The 23,057-nt window shown below is 40.9% G+C and overlaps 2 protein-coding genes across 3 annotated transcripts in view; both read right to left on the bottom strand.

Moving 5' to 3' along the window:
- The window catches only part of LOC141144184 (sterile alpha motif domain-containing protein 9-like), a 50,478-nt gene extending 37,297 nt beyond the window's left edge, over window positions 1-13,181 (bottom strand). The window contains exon 1 of the mRNA XM_073629610.1: window positions 13,057-13,181. The gene's annotated coding sequence lies outside the window, so the exon portion shown is untranslated. The remainder of the gene's footprint in view (window positions 1-13,056) is intronic.
- On the bottom strand, window positions 2,559-13,186 carry LOC141144185 (sterile alpha motif domain-containing protein 9-like). 2 transcript variants are annotated; one of them, XM_073629613.1, is made up of 3 exons: window positions 13,057-13,181; window positions 12,324-12,432; window positions 2,559-9,653 (listed from the first exon to the last, which is right to left on the bottom strand). In XM_073629613.1, exon 3 carries the CDS (start codon window positions 9,639-9,641, stop codon window positions 4,887-4,889), a length of 4,755 nt encoding a protein of 1,584 aa, XP_073485714.1. In that variant the 5' UTR covers window positions 9,642-9,653; window positions 12,324-12,432; window positions 13,057-13,181; the 3' UTR covers window positions 2,559-4,886. The 2 variants fall into 2 exon arrangements, with proteins under 2 accessions (XP_073485714.1, XP_073485713.1); XM_073629612.1 differs by lacking the exon at window positions 12,324-12,432 and having other exon boundaries at window positions 2,560-9,653; window positions 13,057-13,186.
- Window positions 13,187-23,057: the final 9,871 nt, after the last annotated feature.

Here is a 23,057-nt window from a genome sequence, read left to right as displayed (position 1 = left end):
GGTCCTGACCACTGCAGACTGGGAACATCCCACAAGAGCTGCAGTTTTAGAGTTGCTCTGACCCCGTCATGTAGGCATTATAATTTGACGCTTGTCAAAGTTGCTCAAACCCTTACACTTGCCCATGTTTTTCTACTTACCACACAGCAACTTCAGGGACAAAATGTGCACTTGTTGCCTAATATATCCCATCCACTTCCAGGTGCCATTGTCACAAGATAATCAATGTTATTCACTTTGCCTGTTAGTGGTCATAAAGTGTGGTTGATCGGTGTGTGGCAGACTGTCAGTGTGTGTGTCTGTGTGTGTCAATTACATATGATTCTTATTGAAAGCGATTTAAAAAAAAAACTGAAAACTAGCTTATAACTTGATATAAAGGTATTTATTTTGAATTAAAATTAATTAAAAACATTTACATAAATTACAACAAATTTAGAAAAAATAAATGTATAATGAAACAGTCAGTTTATTCCCATTTTACATTAATTTTTAACTGTTTGTCCTGGTGACCTTTATCACTAGTTTTACAGTACATCTTCCAACGGGGACAGCTGTTCCAGTTACAATGCTCTAATAGGAGAATTTACCTAATTTTATAAAGATATTCTGTCACCTCCTGTTGCATGACTAGAAATCTCCCCAACATGACAGACAGCAAAAATACAAGTAAAGTAAAAACTAAAAGAGAAAGTTTACACTTTACACTAAAAATGATAAAGTTATTCTTTTAGCTATTTGATTGCAATTTACAGTTGGATATTGGCTATGATTTTAGAAAATGAAAGCAGTTTGAAGGTCAAGTTTAACATTCAAATTCACAGTTTTGGTTGCACAATTCTGGTACATTCCTAAAGTGTCGCTGGGTGAAAAAATATCATAAAGCCAGACCTGTAAAACAGTACAATTTATATTCACCTTCTTGCAGAGCAATGTCCTCTTAACATGCAACACACCATGGTCCCCTGGCATGCTGTAGTTTCTTCTGCTGGCACTACATAGCTACATGACACAGTAGTGACCATAGGTGTGCACCCGAAAGTTCAAACACATATGTGTGTGTGCATGTGTATGTGTCCATGGAGCAGTGGACAGTGTCAGTAGGGCAGAGATTGGTGTCAGTAGGGCAGTGGACGGTGTCTGTAATTTTTCGAATATTATTTTTTTAAATTATTTTTTTACAATTTAATTTTTTTTTTTTACAATACTTTAAGGAGCCTCATTAGGGGGCTCATCAGGGTTATAAACAGGGGGAATCTGCGCCACTTAGGGAGATCAGGGTGTGCCCTGGCACACCCTGTGCGCACGCCCATGGTAATGACATAGTGGTTAGCAGAAGGAACCACGGCACATGTTGGGGAATGCAGACATCCAACCAGTGGTGTATTTAGGTTTTGTGCTGCCCTAGGCCTGACTAAACTCATGCACCCCCCTAATTTAAATACGACCCACCCCTTGCTGCCGAGGCCACACCCCTTCCTGTTTAAGACCCGCCCTATCATCTGTAAACCACACCCCTTCCTCTTTAAGCTCATTTGGCACCTTTCAGGGGGGAGGGGGGAACAGGTACCCTTCCCCACTCCCTGGAGACTGCAACTAAATGTGGACTGTTTAAAGGATTTGCTTTGATTTTAGCATGCATGGAGCACTTTGCACATGCCAGTGGAGGCTGGTGCTCAAAATTTTTTGGGGGGTGCAAACAAACTAAGAAATTCAGAAAAAAAGACATCAATTGCAGCCTCACTGTGCCCCATCAAATGCAGCCACTGTTCCATCAAAAGCAGCCACTGTGCCCACCAAACGCAACCACTGTGCCCACCAATTGCAGCCACTGTGCCCACCAAACGCAGCCACTGTGCCCCACCAAATGCAGCCACTGTGCCCCACCAAACGCAGCCACTGTGCCCCACCAAACGCAGCCACTGTGCCCACCAAACGCAGCCACTGTGCCCCACCAAACGCTGTCACTGTGCCTTTAAACGCAGCAATTGTGCCCCATCAAACGCTGTCACTGTGCCTTTAAACGCAGCCATTGTGCCCCATCAAACGCTGTCACTGTGCCCCATCAATTGTAGCCACTGTGCCTTTAAACGCAGCCATTGTGCCCCATCAAACGCTGTCACTGTGCCCCATCAATTGCCAACACTGTTCCCATAAAACTCTTATAATTTTTTTCAATAACTTTACCTGCTGTGCCGAGGAGAAGGGTCAAGCAGTGTGGAGGAGGGTAGGCGGAGCATAAGGCTCCACCTCCGCCAGTCATCGGCCGCTTATGGGGGCGTGAGTCACACGCCGCCCCCCGCATGAGAGAAAGTCCCCCCACCCGTCTTCCTGATTCCCGGCTCCCGCACCCGCGCCCGCCCCCGCCCCCCGCACACATGCAGCCCACGGCAGCCGCCTTGCTGTAGCGGGCGGCGCTGCTGTGTATGGGCGTGCTTGTCAGAGGGTGGAGGAGCGTGAGCTCTGCTAAGCACGCCCATACACACGCCCCTCCACTCTCTGCCAAGCACGCCCATACACAACAGCGCCGCTACAGCAAGGCGGCCGCCGTGGGCTGCATGTGTGCGGGGGCGGCCGCGGGAGCTGAGAATCGGGTGGGGGGACTTTCTCTCATGCGGGGGGGCGGCTTTTTTTGCCGCCCCCCGCAAAGTGCCGCCCTAGGCCTAGGCCTTGTCGGCCTAGGCCAAAACACAGCCCTGCATCCAACACAACTGGAAATATTGGGTGTGAAGATTCTTCAGGTGACCATAGAACAGAGCATAGATTGGAAGTACAAACATCAGGGCAGGTGAATATAAACCCTCTTGTTTGCAGGTCCTACTTTGTGAACACTTTTTAACCCACTAACAAGGTCACTTTAGGGTGTGGTGTTTTGAATATTTTTTGTGAAATTGCACCCCAGTGTTCAAACCATCTCAATGTCAAATCTATTTAAACATAATTTTGCACACAGTTAAAAATGATATGTTACCATATTTGCTGTAAGTATCAAATATGTGTAGGACAGTGGGTCAGAAGTTCACAATTCACAAGGTACTTAGTATTGAGATAAATTATGGATTATGAGTTAATGATTATTTATTTATTTTATTTATTTATTTCTGGTACTTATATAGCGCCGTCAATTTACGCAGTGCTTTACATATACATTGTACATTCACATCAGTCCCTACCCTCAAGGAGCTTATACATCTTTATGTTATTCATGCACATACTGTACAATATATATACATATGTAAAAAGTTGTGTTGGAAAACTAGCCAGTAAAAGCAAAAAAATCCAGCTGGATTTGTTATGTAATGCTCACAGCATTTCACAACTCATCCAAATGAATTCTCCAGTTCAAAATAGCTCACCTGACTATGACTTGAACTGTTGAAGACAATCCTCAGCATTAGAGCACAAATCCAGTTACATTTTGTTAACTACTGCAAAGATATACAATGGGGTGGGTAAATAAGAACCTTCACAGACATGTAGGAATTTTCTGATATAGTGTGACATGAAAAATAGGGGGTACATCAAGGATAACCCAAAGCTTACTCTAGCACCTTAGAGAGTAAGGTGCTTAGAAACTTGGTAAAACCAGATCAATGCAAGATTGGGTGTTTTTTTTGCAGTGGGGCTCCTCAGCAGCTCCTAAGCTTAGATACTAATGACTTTATTTATATTAATTTGGTGTATGTCTCATGAAATAACCACCTTAGAAGCCCCCTTACAATATGTCATCTTTAGCTGGTCATACAGTAGATGGAGATGAATGGAGGAATATCACAGATCCTGATTTTTGTCACCAAAAAATGATGATTTCATTGCTTAAATGTCATCAAACTTGGCCACTAATTAGCCTATGCTAGACGAAATTAGCTTACAAAAAGTTGACTTCCAAAGCTAGGCGCATGTAGTTCACCTAAGCGTGGGAGGCTGGTGTTGTGTGAAATGGGTTTATAAACAGTCATGTGATCATCATGACATTGCTGACAAGGAAGAAGAACATGACTTAGGATTAAGTCAAATGACAAAATGCAGATGTTTGAGAAGGTATGGGACCTCTGGATCAAATATCTCACTACTCATCCCAGGACTCATCTCCATGCTCCCAGGTTGGAGTGTGGAGTTCCCTACCCCCCCTTCTCCCCCTTTCCTTTGTCGCTTTCTTGGCTTTCTGGCCTCTCTTCTCCATTTGTAACTACACTTCTTCCTTTTGACCAATCAGGGAACAGGTTTGTTCTAATGGTTCAAATAATGCGGTCATCTCCCCATGAGGGAGGTCGACAGCAATTGAGCATATGACAATGAACTCTAGGTTTGACCCAGAGGACACATTTCTTACTACAATTACATAAGGTACAGGTAGCATGCTTTGGCATAACATTTTGGGGGCTGATTGCCTTCAGCCTGGGAGCAGACTGCAATATATTACAAAAAAATATGGAAATGTGCCTCTGTTTACTGGAGTGAGACCAATGATATTGAGCATAAAATTCCTTGCCTAATCTGATTAATGGTACACTCCTCTCGCTTTTCGAATTAACAGTACCTAGTTACTCTCCTCTATGGTTTACGTTATCCCTCGTGTTTTTTCTTATGCATAAACTTTGTACAATGAAGAATCCGCTTAACTGTCAATGCTTTTGCCTTCGAATTACTATTTGTGACCTGTTTATCCTTTAAGTCTAGGGTGAGGGTTACCATTGTGGTAACCCTTACCATACAGAATAACTGAAAGGCTCTTCCCTAAGCCTCAATTTAAAACCCGTAGATATCTGTAAACCATCAAAAGCCACCATAATTATTCCTTCCTAGAGAAATGGCAAACATTCAGCAAAATGTGCAGATTATTGCCAAAATGTGTCCAAAGTAAAAACTCCAAATTTCATTCATGACTATTTTGAGATCCTTTCAATGTCATAGGCTATAGGGCCACCAATTGAAAACCCCAAATAGCAAGACACTAGTTCAATACTTTTACCACTTCTGAGTTCTCCAAGGTGAGCTGCTCTTACTGGGATTGTAACTCTTTCATCATCACTACCATACTCCACAATGACAGAGTCATCCTCAATTCTACCTTGGACGCGGGAAAGCAAGTCATTTGTTTCAGATTCTTTCCATATTTCTCCTCCTTGCCAGAGGGAATTTAAATGTGATGGTGGCACAGCAGAAAAGCTTTGGTCAATCCTTCCTTTATGAACAAGTCTTTTTAAGCCCTTGTTATTGGCCAAGTAGAAATGGGCAATTGGGTACTTGGTGTGGTGCATATGTCGATACTGACCCCTAGATGATTTTCTCATTGAGATGATACACTTGGCAATCAGTTTAGAATCATTATCCAGGTGATACTTGTCTTGAGGCCAGAAAAGTAACGAGGCTAAAAAATAAGGATCTGAAGACATGTGATCAAAGCCGATGGTCTGCAGAACCTCTCTGAGATACTCTTTCAGTTTTTCAATTGGTGCAATTTTGTCAGATTTTGGAGAAATGCAATGAAGCACAATATTTGCCAATATAAAGTTTTGTTTGTCTTTGTGACTGCAAGTGTCTGGGCTTTTCTCCAAAAGGTACCTGTATGCATTTACAATAGATTCCATTTTTCCCACATCTTTTTTAGGACTATTAAGATACTGCAAAATTCCAGAAAACCTATCTGCCTTGTAAGACTCCAGACATAATCTGTAATTCTGTACAAGCAATGGCATACTCTTTTTTTGGACAGCGGTGCCATCTGCTAACGGTTCAATTTTACAGAATAATCGCCTGTATTTTTTGTAGTAATCGTTAATGTTTTCGCGTATTTTGAATTCAGTGGATTCCTTTGTGATGCTCTTTTGTTTAAAAAATGTAAAATAGTCATCAAAAAAGTCAAAAGTTTCCTTTAAGCATGATTTTAACTTGGTTAGAAAGTGTCTGAAGTCTTGTAACACGCCACAGATTTCCTCATGGCTTTTACTGGCATTGTCGACTGATATGTCCCATTTTCCAGATAGGTACTGCCTCAAGTGTTTTCGTGATATGCCATCTTTTGTGTTGAACCATGGTAGCACCAAGAGTATATCCACTGTACAAAGACAAACTTCTATCTGTCCCAAGTATCCTACAGTGTTGTAGACATGATAACTTTTTTGTTTTTTTGGCTCATACTCATCTCTATCAGACTCTATCTTTTCTGTTTGTTCTTGGCATGCTTTGAAGGCTTTTGATGCATTTTCTGCTATTTCCAGAAGTTCTCTCAAATCTGTTGCACTTAAGCACTTTTTGCTTTGCTTAGACATCATCGTTTTTAACTGAGTCTTGTATATCTGACCCAGAGTATCTAAAATGTAAGAATTTGTTGGAGACATTTGTTTTGCTTTCTTTGCCCATTGGAAGGCAGTATCAATGTCTTTCTCTTTTATGTAAAAATATCTTGCCAGTGCTTGTAATATGTATGGATTCTGGTTGAATCGATCGGTTCCTTCTTTAAGAACAGTTTCCACACTTTTGTGACCCTCGTCTTTCTGTATTTCTTCAATTAAAGGGGAAAATAGTGTGTCTGTTTCATCTCCGTGTTCTTTTCGTTGTCTTGTCACCAGCAAGCTTTGCATATTCTTTGCAAATATATCTTTTCCAATCATAGTTTCATAGAATAAATTGGTTTTTAACATGTTTAACATGATGCTACTCTGCTGAATGGTATATGTGTTCTTTAATTCCTCTATGCATTGCTTTGCTATAAGTGGGTGAATTATGCGTAGTCCTTGGTAGCCTCCATATTCTTCAACTTCAGTTCGAAGTAACAGAGCAAAATATCCACCTAATTTTTCTTCTATGCTTTCAGGGCCCCAGAAGGTCTGTCTTGCTGTTATTCCAAGGAACTCCTCACACATAGAAACAGAAATTGTGGAGTCATTCACATATTTGTTTAGGAGGGCCAGAATTGAGATCAGCTGAGATTCTTTGCTTGCATTGTTTAAACCTTTTAATACGTTCCTTACCACATTTTCTATGTATTTAACTTCAAAATCTCTTTTCATAATCATAAAGGAATAAAAGTCTTCAGGCTTCTCATGACGTTGTTCAATTTCCTTTAACTTTGTATTAAAGGCTCTCTTCTCTTGTTCAGAAAGTTTATGAATCAGAGCAACACTTTTGGTGCAGTAAGTCTTGGAGCTTTCTTCTGGGTTCTGTGACCTCATACAATGTAAAATAATCACCACTGGTTTCTTATATCTTATGGCTTTTCCTGCAATGGTTGCCCTGAGGCAACTCTCCAAATTAAATACATTTTCTTCTTCTTCAAAATCATCAACTAGGAGCAGAACTGGATTATGGTCTGCAGTGTTAGGTGATCCATAAGTTGCTAACATGATTACTTCTTTTGCAATATCTGTAAAGCTATCTGTCTTTCTCTTTAAAATTGCACATCGGAATGTGTGTCTCAGTTCCCAAAGTACATGCATTGCTGTGGTAGTTCCTCCACAGCCAGGATGATGATAGAGAGTAATTGTTTTTACACTGCTTTTCTCACTGTTTGAGGACTCTATCAAATGTTTTAACTTTTCATAGTTGTCTCTTTTAATGAAGGGTCCAGTGTGTTTTTCTGATGAGAAGTAAAAATTCCAGCAAGTGGCTTTGCCTCCTCTATAGAAATTCTCTTCTTGAAGCTTTATGAACTCCTTAAATTTAGACTCATTTTTCTCTATTTCTGTATCATGGCATTCATTAGTACAAAGGATGTCTAGAAAAGTCATAAGATCTTCATCTTTCCTCTGTAGAATAATTGATGATCCACCATGAGATGGCAGGAATCGGCTAGAAGACCGAGTATTGGATTTCAATTTCAGGAGAGTTCCATTTACATTCTCAATGTCCATGGTGTAAATACACCTGTCTTCCATTTCTTCCTCATTTATTATTTTAGATTGTAGATCTCTCCATCCGTGAAAGATTTGTTCATTTTCGCAAATACAAAGGATGTCAGTCATACCACTGAGTTCCTGATAAAATGCACTAAAAACTTCATTCATGGGATCCACTTGGTCTTCAACAGTGGAAAGCAACAAAAACACAACAAGAAATTTTCCAGGTTGCATCAGATCTCTTCTGCAGAGAAAAGAAACCATGCGTCTAACTTCTGCCGCTTTCTCTTTATGCCATAATTTATTATTTAAGGGTTTATATTCTTGACTGTTAAGATCTAGCCTCCCATTACAGAAGATCCAACTGGTTTGTTGGGAGAGTTTGTGCTCGTCAAGCTTTTCAACTGTGACACTATCCATATTTTGAAATTGATGTGGAAAATGCAAATTTGCTCCCCTTTTTTCTCTGTAAACTTTGCATAAACCATTTGTGCAAGAGTCAGGATCAAAATCCAGAACGGCGAACCATGGAATTTCATGCAGAAACTCCAAATGTTTTGTATGACTTTCATGACATTTATTTGCTACCAAAATGTACCACTTGAAATAAGAATTGTCCAGTGTGTCTCGATTTCCTGTTATTAAACTTACAAGTTTGTGACCCTGTTCCAACGTTAAGTTTTGTATTCTTTTTTGGTTGTCTTCTGCTTCTTTCCTGGCCTCGTCCCTCTCTATCATCTTGGAGTAAAACATTTTGAAGTCTGCATCCCTTTGTTTTACATTTGCTAAAATGTCTTTAGAGCTCTCTCCGTCTCTTACAAAGCAACAGATATCCTTATTTTTCATCCATTTCTGGTCAGTGTAACTGTATTGGTAAGTATGAAATATTTCTGAACTACAATAGGTGTGTTCAGGAACTACATCTACTTCTATAACAACTAGATCAGACTGTGTGTTTTCTTCATGTAGTACATCAACAAAACGAGGTGGACGAATGCACTGCTTGGCTATAGAAATTTGTTTTTCCTCAAAATATTTGTTTATCATTTGGTAAAAATACTTGCCATACAGTTCTCTGTCAACAATATGAACACCAATAATTTCCCCATGAGGTTTGTCCCGTACTCCGAAATGGATGGTTCCATTGGTGCGGACATTCATGCATGCAGCTGCAAACCTGAAAACTTCATTGCAAAACTTCATCTTTTTATTCTCATCTGTCGCTGTTTCTGTGTTGGTATATTCCTTGTACTCATGCACTGGGTCAGTATAATTAGAGGTGCCACCTTCTGGCATTAGAAAATGATGTTGAGTGTACCGTTTGCTGCCATGATTGCTATCAAAAGGGAAGGGTGTACAAGTCACTTTTCGACAACTAAGATCAACTTTTGAGCACTTCAGTGTCACTTCAGTAGCACTTAATATTTCTCTTGGTTGATCTTCACCATCATTCACAGTTGCTTCATCTGCTCTTGTTTGCTTCTCATTTTTTTTCTTTGGCAGTTTCATTGTTGGATCCTTCTTTACAGCTTTACCATTTTTATCAAGATCTGCTGGTCCTTGTTTTCTATCCTTGGTCATCTGGGTCAATTGGTGCATTATCAACTTAGCTGAACCATAAGTAATTTTAATATTTGAAAAGTCTTCTTTTGAAAACAGGTTTAGTACTCTTCCAGTCACATTCTCTCTGTACAAAATATCTCCTTCATCTTGGCCAATCTTTAGACATTCTATAACCCAATACCTCACATCTTCTTTAGTCCAGTCAGTGATATCTGAAGGCAAATTAAATGGCTTGTCCATTTTTCCTTGAATCTTTGAAAGTAGAAAAAGAAGAAATTGTCATTTTGAAAAAATATTTGTGCATATTAGTTTTTGAACATGTCAAAACTGAGGCTTGTCTAATGTAATGATGACACCTGAATCATACAAATTTCAGGCAGCCATATACATAATCTCTTTAAACTCTACAATAAAATATTAATTATTGTTAATGGCCTAACTCAATACAATGTGCAAGAAGATCACTGCTAAGGGTGGTAAGTCTCAACAACTAATTAGAATCTTATTAAAGTACAATTTTGGGGTTGCTTTTTAATAGTCTCCATGACAATTTAAAAAAGAGCCCCCCTCCCACTCCTTCCCCACAGTTCCTTTCTTCCTTCTCATGATTTTCTAAGTCTTCTGGGTCACTGGGTATCATTGAATTGGCAAGACAAAAAATAGATGTTTTCAGGGATTAAACCAAATTTTTATGTTAGATACTATGACACCCAAGGGTCAGATTGTGGAGCTGTATATTAACGGTTTTATTTGATGCATGCTTTTACTTTGACATTGTTTGCCATTATGGTGTTTTTGGCATATTTATTTTCAATATGCCCATGAAAGTTGTTTATGATATTTGCCTTTAGATTAGCTATGAAACAATTAATGCTGTGAGGTGAAATAAACAGTAAGTAGAAGGGGCAGCTGTAGCCCTTAAAAAAGCAATTTTTATGGCAAAACTTGCATGGCTTTTATCTGCTCTTTTTTCACTTGTTTTATTATTCACCAAGTTTTATTATTTTACCAAGTTCACCATACCTGCCCTGGCACTGGCAACTCAGCTAGAGCAGCAGGTATAGGTAAGTTCAAGAACTAACGTCAAAGAAAAAAGAGCAAAGGGATGTGAGACAGTATGTATACCTATACAGATATATAATATAATACATATACTGTATATACATATTTTCTTCTTTTTTTTTTCAAAATAGATTTTATTGACTAAAGGCATCATCAGAAAAGACAAGTAATATAGGTTTTACAAACATATGGATGAAACTGAATGGGTTACATAGATTCATGTTTACATAAATAGTTAAACTGTTGACAATAGAACCAATCAACTAGTATTGAATGTAAATTGGTAAGAAACAATATGAATACGATACTGTTGGTGTCTAACTGAGTTAAGCACAGCATAAAACTGAGAATCTGTCGGCTTGAGATTAGTCTTTGCTCTGAATACTATAACCAAATATCACTCTTGGTACAAAAGTATAGCTCAATTCAGAAGTTCAAAAAGATAATATCATCGCATTATCAAGAGAATCAGACTGAAAGAAAAAATATAAAACAATATAAAACAATATTGATCCTTATAAAAGTTCAGCAATGATTTGGGTTCAAAGTAAAACTTAAAATGATTTAAAAGGAAAAAATTCCAGGTGCCATAAACCAAACTAGATGTGTAGCGTGTTAAATGTATCCACACACATCATTAAGTGATAAGTCCCGTGCATGTGAGTGACGACAGTAGCGGGAGAGAACTTCTCATTTAAATCCAGTGTCTGTCCTTAAGATGATAGACCTTCACCATATCACCGCGTGGCCAGCCCCTTTTGTATATATGCTTACCAAAAGTAAGGATTAATATAATATTACAGTGTAATATATCACATTTCACTGTGATGATCCGCTCCGCAACTGTAGCTAATCACACTCCATCATGCTCCGGACGTTTTTGAACTTCTGAATTGAGCTATACTTTTGTACCAAGAGTTATATTGTTGAGCAATGGATGGGCATAGCACTTCATGACATATCATAAGTATGAATGAGCATTCATAACAAGCGCTGTTAATACTTCCTTCTCGTAAGAAAGTATATATTTATTGCAACATAGGTTTTGGTTTATAATGGCATCTAGAAGTGCGTTAAGTATTTCTTTCCATTCGAGCGCTAGGCTCAGAGTGCTCTACCATCTCTGATATTTTTTTATTGCTATAACCAAATATCAGTTTCTTACAAACAATGGTGTAATACGCTTGAATGAATGAAAATGGGTACGTGTTAAATGAGTATATTTGTATATAGGGAGGTAAAGTGGAATATAAGTGTATATGACCCACATATACACTATAGAGAAGATAAGAAATGTGAATAAGTTGTCAAATGAGATATACATGAACATCAACATCACATGTAACATATAAAACAGATATGCAGGAGGGATCCAACAGTGTCTTACATGTTAGATCCAACTGGTAAGAAGTATAAGTACCTTCAAGTATGATGGGTAGTACGTTATTGGTGTTAGGGTCTTTACATAGATTGTTCTTTCTAATTTTTACCCCACTCAGGTATGTCTGTATCTTGGTGCACAAGATCCTGTTGTGCTATTCGGATCTTCTTCGTCTTCTAGAGATGTTGTGGTGTTGAGTCTCGAAAGGTGTTGTTATGGTATTAGTGGGTGTCATGTGTATGGGCATCAGGGTGTGTTGGTGCTTTTAATTTAATTCCTATGAGTGAATCTTTTAAGGGAAGTCCATGGCTGTATTTTATTCCTTTTTTGTATCTATATTTACTGACTACCCTAAAATGCAATAACAAATGAAATTCTTTTTACCTTCTTATATCGATTCACTATAGCTTGTATGTATAGGCAGGTGAGATAGAAATACATAGCTTGGAATACAGGTCTGGAATGTGTTTATAATGCACCTTTTAACCAAGATGGTTGAATACACTTTAGGAAGGAATGCCTTTCAGTGTAGATTGTGACGTCCACTAAAACTCTGCAGTGTAGAGTCCTGCACTTTGTTCAGTGTGTCTATTACAAAAAAAAAATGTGAGGTATAAATTATCCTGCTGGAAATATTTTGTCTTACTACAACATAGTAAATAAATGTACACAGCAATACAAACCTGACTTGACAAACTCTTACCCACTCTATCCAAATTAATACAAAATTATGCTTGTCTTCAGAGTGGACTTTTATTGTAAGTATGACTGTGAGCTACTAGAGTGAAAAAATAATAAAAAACTGCTTCATTATATTAACACATTTTAAATCAGCCTGCAAACAACGTATGCTGGGAAAGAGCAGACCCCCAGTTTCCTCCCAGCCAGCTTTTCCCCATGGTCCTTGCCAAATGGGAGAATCATTGTTCAGGCATCAGTTTTCTTGCTCTACACTATTTATTTCAGCACATGTACATTATTTTAGAGCAGTGTTTATAATATATTGCATATGAGTTTTTTTCTTTTTATATACCGTAGCTTACAGTACTGTATATATCTGTTTATAGGTTTCTCATATACACACGTATGCCTTGTAAATGCAGAACAAGCGGCCAGTTGTGCAACTTCCACAAAATCATGTTAAATAACAAATAAGAAATCTTGTTTATGAATGCACTATAAAATAAGAGTATAGTAAAAAATAAAACTTACGTTTTTGTTGATTAAAAGCCTTTTTCCTGTTTAAATGTTATTTTATCTTCACCATTGTTCTTGACAGCATTATAACAGCTGTGTGGAATCCTTGTCGTGCACAAGGAAATAGAAAAGGTGGGTGTGGATCAGCTGTGCTGTGTTGTGACATATTTTGTTAGTAAATGTCAAAGGTTGTATGTCTATAGCAAACAGCCAAACATTTTCCCAGCGCACTTACCTAGTCTGCAAAAAAACAAAACAAAATGGTGATTTTTCAGAATTTACATTAAAAATGAACGTTTTAGTTGCACACACACCGCACCAATTGCAGCAAGCTTGATATGCAAAAATGTCAGCCTTTTCATCAGTGGCGGCTGATGATTTTTTTGTGGGGGGGAGGGCGGTCAGTCAGTCAGGCCCAGCACTTACCCCATCTTGCGGGCAGTGTGGCGGCTTCTCTCCAGGATGCAGGTTGCTTGTTGGCTTGGTTCCCCCGCGTCTTCTTCCTCCTCTCCTCCGTGCGCCTCCTCCTCCTGCCGAACAATCTGTTCGGATCTCCTTTCGGCCAATCGGGTGACGGGTCTCATGACCCACTTTCTGATTGTCCAGGAGGAGTTTCAGTGTTACAATACCGAATATTATTTCGCTATTGTCACACAACTGGGGGGGCTTTGGCGCAGTGTGCGACTTACTTCAAAGGCTAGTGTAGCCCGCACCCCTAAAGGGGCAGCTGGAAATAACCCAGGTCTCCCTTACCTGTTCAGATGCTGCCAGGCCCAGGTGCCAGTTCCAAAGCACACCGACAAACACGGGCTCAGTCCAGGGGATGTTTTAATGTAGATTTATTGCAGTAATTGAACAGGAGAGAGCGATGCAGGGTACAGGATACTCCAAAAACACCAACAGGTAAAGGAGAACAGATTCTCAAGCAAAATCCTTTAGCAGCAGCCTTAAATATTGTTAAAGGTAGAGGGGATGGCCAGTTCATCTGATACTCTGTAAAAGCAGTAACAGTCCTTGCAGTAACTTCTGGCATCCAACCCCCAAAGCACAGGCACCCCTGGAGTCCTAGACAAAAAGGTCCTAGTCACAATGTTCAAGGACAGCTGTCTACAACCAGCTTCCATGTGGCACTCTCCAATGAAAAGGTGTCCCTCTCCAGCCCAACTCCCTAAGGTACTGATCTCCATCAAATGTTTTAAATTCAGGTTCATCCAGGTCCTCAGCCATGCACATGCCAAGGCCTAGCAGCAACAGTTGCTCAGTAACACAGGCTGCCCCCCAGGCCAGAGACACCAGGAGAGATAGAGCTCTGAACAGATCTTCCTAAACATTTATCTTTTACCCAGCCACCTACTGGATGCCCCCTTCCAGGGATTGGTTGAGGTCAGATAAATGTTTATTGGTCATGCTTGCCTTTGGAAGAAGCTTCCAGAAATAGAGTAGGAGGATTAATCAACCACCAGGCTTAGGTTGAGGTGGTTGCCGTTTTTGTATAGCTTGCTTGTTGTATGTCTTGAACTAGAAAAGGTGTGACTGGTGGTTAAAAACAAAACAGAAAAGCATTAGGGATACTAATTTAAGAACGCGGTTTGTTTTCTAAAAACTTTAGTGTAAGTAGGTTTTCTTATCCATATCTCTCAAAATTTTCATTTTTTGTGTGGACTGTTACCTTTTTATAATCAAATCCTTCTATTACTTATTTGTCCTCAAATGTCCCTCCTTTTGCTCTGATGTATAGACCTCTAATAAATTAAAAAATATATATATACTATTTAACTACCAACAGTGCTATAATACGTAGGCAGGCAGTGTCACCAACATTATGGGACCCTAGGCAAAGTAATGCAGGGAGATGTTAGAGGCAAATGATAGGTGTGGCTAAGTTTTGTTACATATATATTTTTATTTTTAATTAATTTTAATTTATCAATTTTTTTACATTTTTTTCACAACACTGTTGAGGGGTCTTTGGTGAGATTTTGAGAAAGATAAAGGAACTGAGGACATATTTTCCAGCCCTTTTCTCGCTCTCCATCCTGAAGACCCCCCTGTGTGCCCGCAGCTGCTGCCAGACTGAGAGGAGAGGAGGGAAGCCGTGGTGGTGTTGTTTGTATGTGAATTAGCCAGGGCTACTGATTCAGTGTAGGGGAGTGGAGAGAAGGGAAGGAGGAGGTGGGACAGTGCCTCCTTTAGGGAGGAAATTAGGTCCTGGTTTGGCACTGAGGTGAGAGGGAGAGAGGTTAGATGCTGCTCACCCACACTGTGCACCCATGCCACCAACACTATGCACCCATACTATCCACTCTATGCACCTAAACTATCCACACTACGCACCCACACATACACCTGGACACTGGGGGGGGTCCTCTGTCCGGGAAGGCAAAGAGGGGCTAGCCATTTTAGTATGAAGGAGGTGGAGAGGTCTATTACTCCAGCTTCTTATACTAACTTTGGGGCATACTGTATTTTCTCCCTTCTAAAAAGAAGAAAAATGTCAATTAAATAAAAATTGGGAAAAGAAACACATACAGTTGTGCTCATAACTTTACATACCCTGGCAGAATGATTTCTTGGCCATTTTTCAGAGAATATGAATGATAACACAAAAACTTTTTTTTCACTCATGGTTAGTGTTTGGCTGAAGCCATTTATTATTAATCAACTGTGTTTACTCTTTTTAAATCATATTGGCAACAGAAACTACCCAAATGACCCTGATCAAAAGTTTACATACCCCAGTTCTTAATACCGTGTGTTGCCCCCTTTAACATCAATGACAGCTTGAAGTCTTTTGTGGTATTTGTGGATGAGGCTCTTTATCTTCTCAGATGGTAAAGCTGCCCATTGCTCTTGGCAAAAATCCTCCAGTTTCTGTAAATTATTGGGCTGTCTTGCATGAACTGCACGTTTGAGATCTCCCCAGAGTGGCTCAATGATATTGAGGTCAGGAGATTGAGATGGCCACTCCAGAACCTTCACTTTATTCTGCTGTAGCCAATGACAGGTCGACTTGGCCTTGTGTTTTGGATCATTCTCACGTTGGAATGTCCAAGTACGTCCCATGCACAGCTTCCTGGCTGATGAATGCAATTGTTCCTCCAGTATTTTTTGATAACATACTGCATTCATCTTGCCATCAATTTTGACCAAATTTCCTGTGCCTTTGTAGCTCACACATCCCCAAAACATCAGCGATCCACCTCCGTGTTTCACAGTAGTAATGGTGTACCTTTCATCGTAGGCCTTGTTGACTCTCCAAATGCAGCGTTTATGGTTGTGGCCAAAAAAGCTCAATTTTGGTCTCATCACTCCAAATGACTTTGTGCCAGAAGGTTTGAGGCTTGTTTCTGTGCTGTTTGGCGGTATACTTTGTGGCATTTGCGTAGTAATGGCTTTCTTCTGGCGACTAGACCATGCAGCCCATTTTTCTTCAAGTACCTCCTTATTGGGCATCTTGAAACAGCCACACCACATGTTTTCAGAGAGTCCTTTATTTCACCTGAAGTTATTTGTGGGTTTTGTTTGCATTCTTGCATTTTCTTTGCAATTTTCCTGGCAGTTGTGGCTGAAATTTTAGTTGGTCTACCTGAACGTGGTTTGGTTTCAACAGAACCCCTCATTTTCCACTTCTTGATTAGAGTTTGAACACTGCTGATTGGCATTCTCAATTCCCTGGATATCTTTTTATATCACTTTCCTGTTTTATACAGTTCAACTACCTTTTCCCGCAGATCCTTTGACAACTCTTTTGCTTTCCCCACTCAGAATCCAGAAACGTCAGTGCAGCACTGGATGAAAAATGCAAGGGTCTGGCAGGAGTCCAGAAACTTATTGACCTTTTATACACACACACTAATTACAAGCAAACAGATCACAGGTGAGGATGGCCATTTAATAGCCATTCAAACTCCTTTGTGTCAACTTGTATGCATGTTATCAGGCCAAAATCACCAGGGTATGTAAACCTTTGATCAGGGTCATCTGGGTAGTTTCTGTTGCCATTATGATTTAAAAAGAGTAAACACAGTTGATTGATAATAAATGGCTTCAGCCAAACACTAACCATGAGTGAAAGAAATATTTTTGTGTTATCATTCATATTCTCTGAAAAATGGCCAAGAAATCATAAATTCTGCCAGGGTATGTAAACTTATGAGCACAACTGTAGGAAACTATATCTTATCTACGCTGTACAGCTTTAGTTGGGCAGAGTCACATAAAAGCAGAGTCACAGTCCTTCATAAGGCATTCAAATGCAGATCCTGCAGCTCTCTCAAATACAGGTGTAGCACCCTCTAGTTAGGAAAGTGCTAGAGGTAAGATGTTTTCTATAGAGTAGGAAAATTTAGGCAGGCCTAGCTGGTGGCTAGGCCTGTTTGTTTTCCTCCTGGGCTGGGAGTGGCTCGAGGCAGGGCTAGGTGACTCACAGGTAGCATCACTGTCACCTCCCTCTTCTTTCTAGAAGGTGCTAGAAAGAGAGGAGGAAAGGTAGAACTGCCTGAGGTATTAGAAGGAGCTTTGACCAATCCCCAACTTGGATTGGCAGGGGGCAGGCCTCCTTAAATGACCAGGGTCAGCCCAGCCAGGAGGAGTTGTCGGGTGGAAGAGATGGAGTAAGAGAGTGCCGAGGCTGTAGGAGGCCTACAGGGAGCTCCTCAGTCTGGGGGGGGGGGGTAGGCTTTGGGTGCAGCCAGGAGGAGAGAAGAGATCCTGGAATAGAGGCACATGAGAAATCAAGGCGAGGACAGTGGGAGAAAGTACAATGCTGAGAGACTCCAGGGAGGACAGCTGGTCGCAGCCAGGAGGGCTGGTGAGATATTTCTCTCTGTGAGCCCCTGCCCACAAAAGGCAATTCACTGAAGCCTGGCTGAGTTAGTATCAGGCCTAACCATGTGGTGCTAGCTGGTCTGGGCATCTGCAGCAAGTGAAGTGCTAGAGGAGTAACGTTCTGCAGCAAGTGAAGCGCTGGAGGAGTAACGGTCTGCAGCAAGTGAAGTGATGGAGAAGTGAAGGAAAAGTGGTCTTAAGCAAGAGTTGTGCTGGAGAGAAGACTGGAGTGTATGTACAGGAGTGTATATAGTAGTCCCAAGCAAGTTATACTGAATCTTTCTGAGCATCCCATAATTTCCCATCCAAGTTCAATCCCCTCAATAAAAAAACAAAAAAACAAAGCTTATGGACTGTTCTATGTCTCTGAGTGCCTGAGAGATGGATGCCGGGCTGGGCAGGGTGACGGGTGAACCACAATATTCAGCAACTCCTACGGGAACATGGCTACACAGGCCAAGAAATGCATGATAGCCTCAAACAAGACGAGAAAATAGAGTGCAATGTTTTGGCACAATGAAAACAACCTTTAATTCAAATAAATTTAGAAGCACAATATATACATTCACATATATGCAGAACGTTGTTCAGGCAGATGTAGGCAGGCGGGGGTAGAGGTCGTGTGGTGGTCGTTACATCCCCCATGTTTCCCTCCTTGTTGGGCGACAAGCAAGGGTCACATGAGAGGCTTTTTTGGCTATGCTAGACACCTTGTACAGGGTCGCTGCCTTACACATAGGGGAACCTTTGCTAGAACAGATGACTGAACTCTAATAAACTCTCTCCATGTAGCATACATCACTATGGTCACTTGTGCATATAGGAGGGACATGCAGCGTCCTTGCCCTCTCCACCTGTCCAGCGTATCACGCTACCTCACTCCCAGTAATGGAATGGGGTCCCACCATGCACCTATCGCTGACTTCACATGTGTGCACTTCACTTAACTTTTCCTCTTCCATACCTCTGTACAGGCTGAGGGCCCCAGCGGTGCAGATCTGCTCCCATTGCTATGGGAGACAGATCACTGCAGGAGGAGTGCCAACATCTCACTCGCTGCAAGAGGCTATCTCACCTGTCACATGTGTGTAGTGACCCTAGCTGTATATGTGCCAGTTAGAAACTTCAGACCAAGCAATGCAAAGTTTCAAACATTTTACTTAAATAATTTAGCATGATGACATTCACAGGTAACAGTTCAACATAAAGTGCAGTCTTTTTCCTAACTTCCCTAGGCCCTAATTTCAATATTGTGGCTGCCCCAGCATACCTGCACATGATGAAAGTCCACATTTGGTAGGGTTCATAGGATGTTTCTTTGAGAACTGCAAGTCCCAGCAGTCTCCCCTAATAGCGAGATTTCCAATCCCAGCATGGCACTGGCGATCCAGACTTTGGCAACAATGACAATCGGCACGTCAATGCACTTTCCCATTGACTTCTATTATGTCCCGTGGCTTTGGTGCACTTTCTGAAAGTGCACCAAAGGTCCTGCATGCAGGAGTTTTGGTGTGCTGTGGCAAAAAAAGACCACTACAATTATCTAGTGAGAGAGCAGATGCAGCAAGGCATCTGCCTTGTTTGAACAATACAGAACAAGCTCTGCCTGGGGTAGGATAATGCTGTGATAGTCGGAGCAGTTTAAGGTGTGTCATGGTATCCTCTATTGCAAGATATTCTCTGCTGGGTCACTACAGCCCCACTGGCAAGTTGGGTCCCAGGGGAACAAGCTCAACTGTTACTGGATCCTCAGCATAGATGTGTGGGGCATTTTGAAGCAGACTTGGTAGTGGGTCCAAAGATATTACTACTGCCCTTGACTGATGGAGATTGTGTGAGCCATATGTACATGGCCGCGTACACACAAGCAGACTTTCCGGCAGACTTGGTCCGGCGGACCGGACTCCGTCGGACAATTCGATCGTGTGTGGGCTCCAGCGGACTTTTTTTCCCCAAAAGTCTGACGGACCTAGAAACAAAACATGTTTCAAATCTTGACTAAAACCGACGCAAGGGCAGCTATTGACTACTGGCTATCAACTTCCTTATTTTAGTCCGGTCGTACGTCATCACGTCGTGTGATCGTGTGCAGGCAAGTCCGTTCGTTAGGAAAGTCCGTCGGAAGTCCGCCAAAAGTCCGTCGGATAGACCGTCGGACCAGACCGGTAGAAAAGTCCGCTCGTGTGTAGGCGGCATTAGGAGAGAACATTTTATATAAACTGGGCATCATAACACAGAACTCCTGGGTGCCTGTCAAAGACCTCATTCAGACAGCTGCTGACACCCAAAGTCCATAAATGGGTGCCTTTTGTGGCTTTAGCTGCCAGGTGCTGCGTGCAGACAACCCATTCATGGCTATAAGGACTCAGCGGCTGCACAGACATGGCCACTCATGCCATTTTTACAGCTGTGCAGGTGTGCAGCTGTGCTCTGTATATCATCTGAGGCCAGTCACTTCACTGGGTATACAATGCAAGGGTTTACAACCACTATAAGGCTCCTTTCATATGAGCGGAGCCCGCTCTGACCAGCATGGGAGCTGTGAGCAGCTCCCTTGCTGATCAGAGCCGAATGGGATGGATGTCACATCCATGCTTGCTCAGTTTCTGCCCAGCGGATATGGGTGGACCCTTGTTAGATCTATGGTATAAAAATGGCAGGTATAAAAGTGGGCTGAGGGTTTGGGGAACATTGTTAAAGGATCATTTGCTGGAGGGCACTTTCTTGAAGTCCAGGTCTGGAGAAGGATTTTTTTTATCTCCCTCACTGAAGATCTTCCTGTGGATGCTTGGTGGCAGACAGCTCCTGAGACATTCGGTCTTTTCCCTCATCTCTAACCTGGCGGTTCATACCTCTGGCATCTTCCTGTTGGAAGGCTGGTCTACTCCTCTGGATGACTGGATCTCCAAGCTTCAGTGATATTTTCCAGTGACACCACCAGGAATTACCATCATCCCCGTGGGGATAAATGTGAGTTTGACCCCTTCTTTGCAGAGTTCCACTATATCTGGTAAGCGCAATTGGAGATTTTCATGCAAGACCGATTCCTGTCACTTGAAGTTTACTTAATATGGATTCGTCCTGATGGACATTTGTGGAATTTACCCATCTTATTTTGATCATTTATTTAATCTTACATATTGCGCTGCACTTACCCTTGATTTCTATAAAAGGACTCTTAAGAGGATGCAGTTGCTGCCAAAACGCTGTTGCTCCTGAGTAATACAGTGTAACAATTTTTATTTTTCATGTAATCTATGAACAAAAAGATCTGTGTAATTTTTTTTTTATGTGATCACTGCTGTTTTTTTGTATTTTTTTAAGTAGTTATAATGTAAATAAAAAATATAAATGTTATAATTCTATAATGACACAAAAAATATGTTTCTAGTATAAAACATGGCAAATATGTTTGCAAATAAGAAACATATTACAAATTGCAAACTTTTATTGTGGAATAAAATAAAATAAAAATGTTAATAGTAAAAAAAAAAATTGAAAAAATATCATCAGTAAACAAACAATTACAGGGTAGGCATGAATCAAATAGATCTGGGTTTAGTTTGAGATGAGTTCAGACAACATTACTGAAGTTCGGGTGCCAAAGCCAACCCCACAGATTTTAATGGGAATCAAATGTTAAAAGACAGTAATGGTCACTTTCTAGGCTAATAGGCAAGGGATTTTAACAATACTTTAAGGGAAACATTAAAAAATAGCAAAATTCCTTCAAATAACATGCCATAACAGTGGTGCATCTGTATGACATATACAACCTGCTACAGCAACACCGTCATTTACAATAAATATGTAAAAATAACATTTAAAATGCCCATAAATGACAACTCTCAGTTACTTACTTCTGTTTGTAAACAAAGCTGCCCTTTGGCTCCATTTACACCTAGGAATTCCACATCGTGGGCAGAGTCAGCGCAATTCCGAATCACAGCAAAACGCAGGATGCATTTTAATGGCCCCCTAAATCGCAGTGCAATTTTGCCTGCAATTGTCGACCGAAGAATCGTGGTAAAATTGTGCTATTCTGTCCGCGATCCGGAACACTTAGGTGTGAATGGAGCCTTCATCTATACCATACCCTTAGCATAGATGAGGGTGTTATATAGATATTAATGGGTAACCCCATACAACCCCCCCTAAAAAGTGAGGTTCCTCAAGTTCTATTTTAAGAGGGTACCCCACTCAAAAAACAGGAATAAATGCTTGAGGTCTCCCTCCAAAATCCATACCAGACCCTTATCTGAACATTCACCTTGGCAGGCTAGGGAAAAAAGGGGGGAGTGTCCTAGACTCTCCTGAGCTATACCAGGCCACCTGTCTTCAACATGGGGGGCTCCCCTGGTAAAACACTACAACCCTGGACCAGTAGTTATGTGGATCTGTGTGGGGGGCTTATTAAAATCTGGAAGCCCCCTGTGACCATATTTGGTTGTTTATGTCAGCACTATCCTTGCCCCTTTATTTACATTCCCAGGGGAATCTCTGGTGACTGGATGCTAAGGACCAGGCAGATGCTGGTACCCACTGCTTCCTTGACAGCAATTGACAGAGGAAGCTGTCATATATAGTAGTTGAAGAAAAACAAGCTACTATACAGTATATGATGATAGGTTCCAACTCCTGAACAAGCAATGTTTGGTCTGAACCTGTGTTTGGATTGTAAAGGAAATTTGTAAGTTCTGTATATAATTGTATTCTATTTTGTATGTATTGCACACTGCCCTCACTGTGCAATAATGTTTTCATTACATGTTTGCATTCTTTCGAGTCCTGATTACAATTAGTCTGCCTATGTTACGCCCCTTGTTACCATAAATGTACAATTGTAATTTTAATGTGATACCTACGTAATCATGTGTATAAAAACCTTCAATTGCGACATAATAAAGCAGAACAGTTATTTGGGAAGATGCGGAGTGTGAGATCTTTTGTGTTTGTTCCCTATTGCAGTAGTCATTGAGAATTTGGAACCACTAATCGATATGAATAAGGGGGGTTGCCTATCTATAAATTTCCATGTCAGATGATGAGCTTTGCCTAGGAAGGGATTTACAGGTGACCCTGGGAATCCGAAACGAGGAGCTTGAGACAATCCGGGAATTTCTGATAATCAGCCGGTTGAGGTAAGCATTTTGCTTACATTTATGCGGTGAGTAGTGAGTCTACAGCAT

This window comes from Aquarana catesbeiana, linkage group LG05 (genome assembly GCF_042186555.1).
Source record: "Aquarana catesbeiana isolate 2022-GZ linkage group LG05, ASM4218655v1, whole genome shotgun sequence".
NCBI classification, from domain to species: domain Eukaryota; kingdom Metazoa; phylum Chordata; class Amphibia; order Anura; family Ranidae; genus Aquarana; species Aquarana catesbeiana.
The sequence above is the reverse complement of the archived record's forward strand: the minus strand, read 5'-3'. Positions and strand labels throughout refer to the sequence as shown.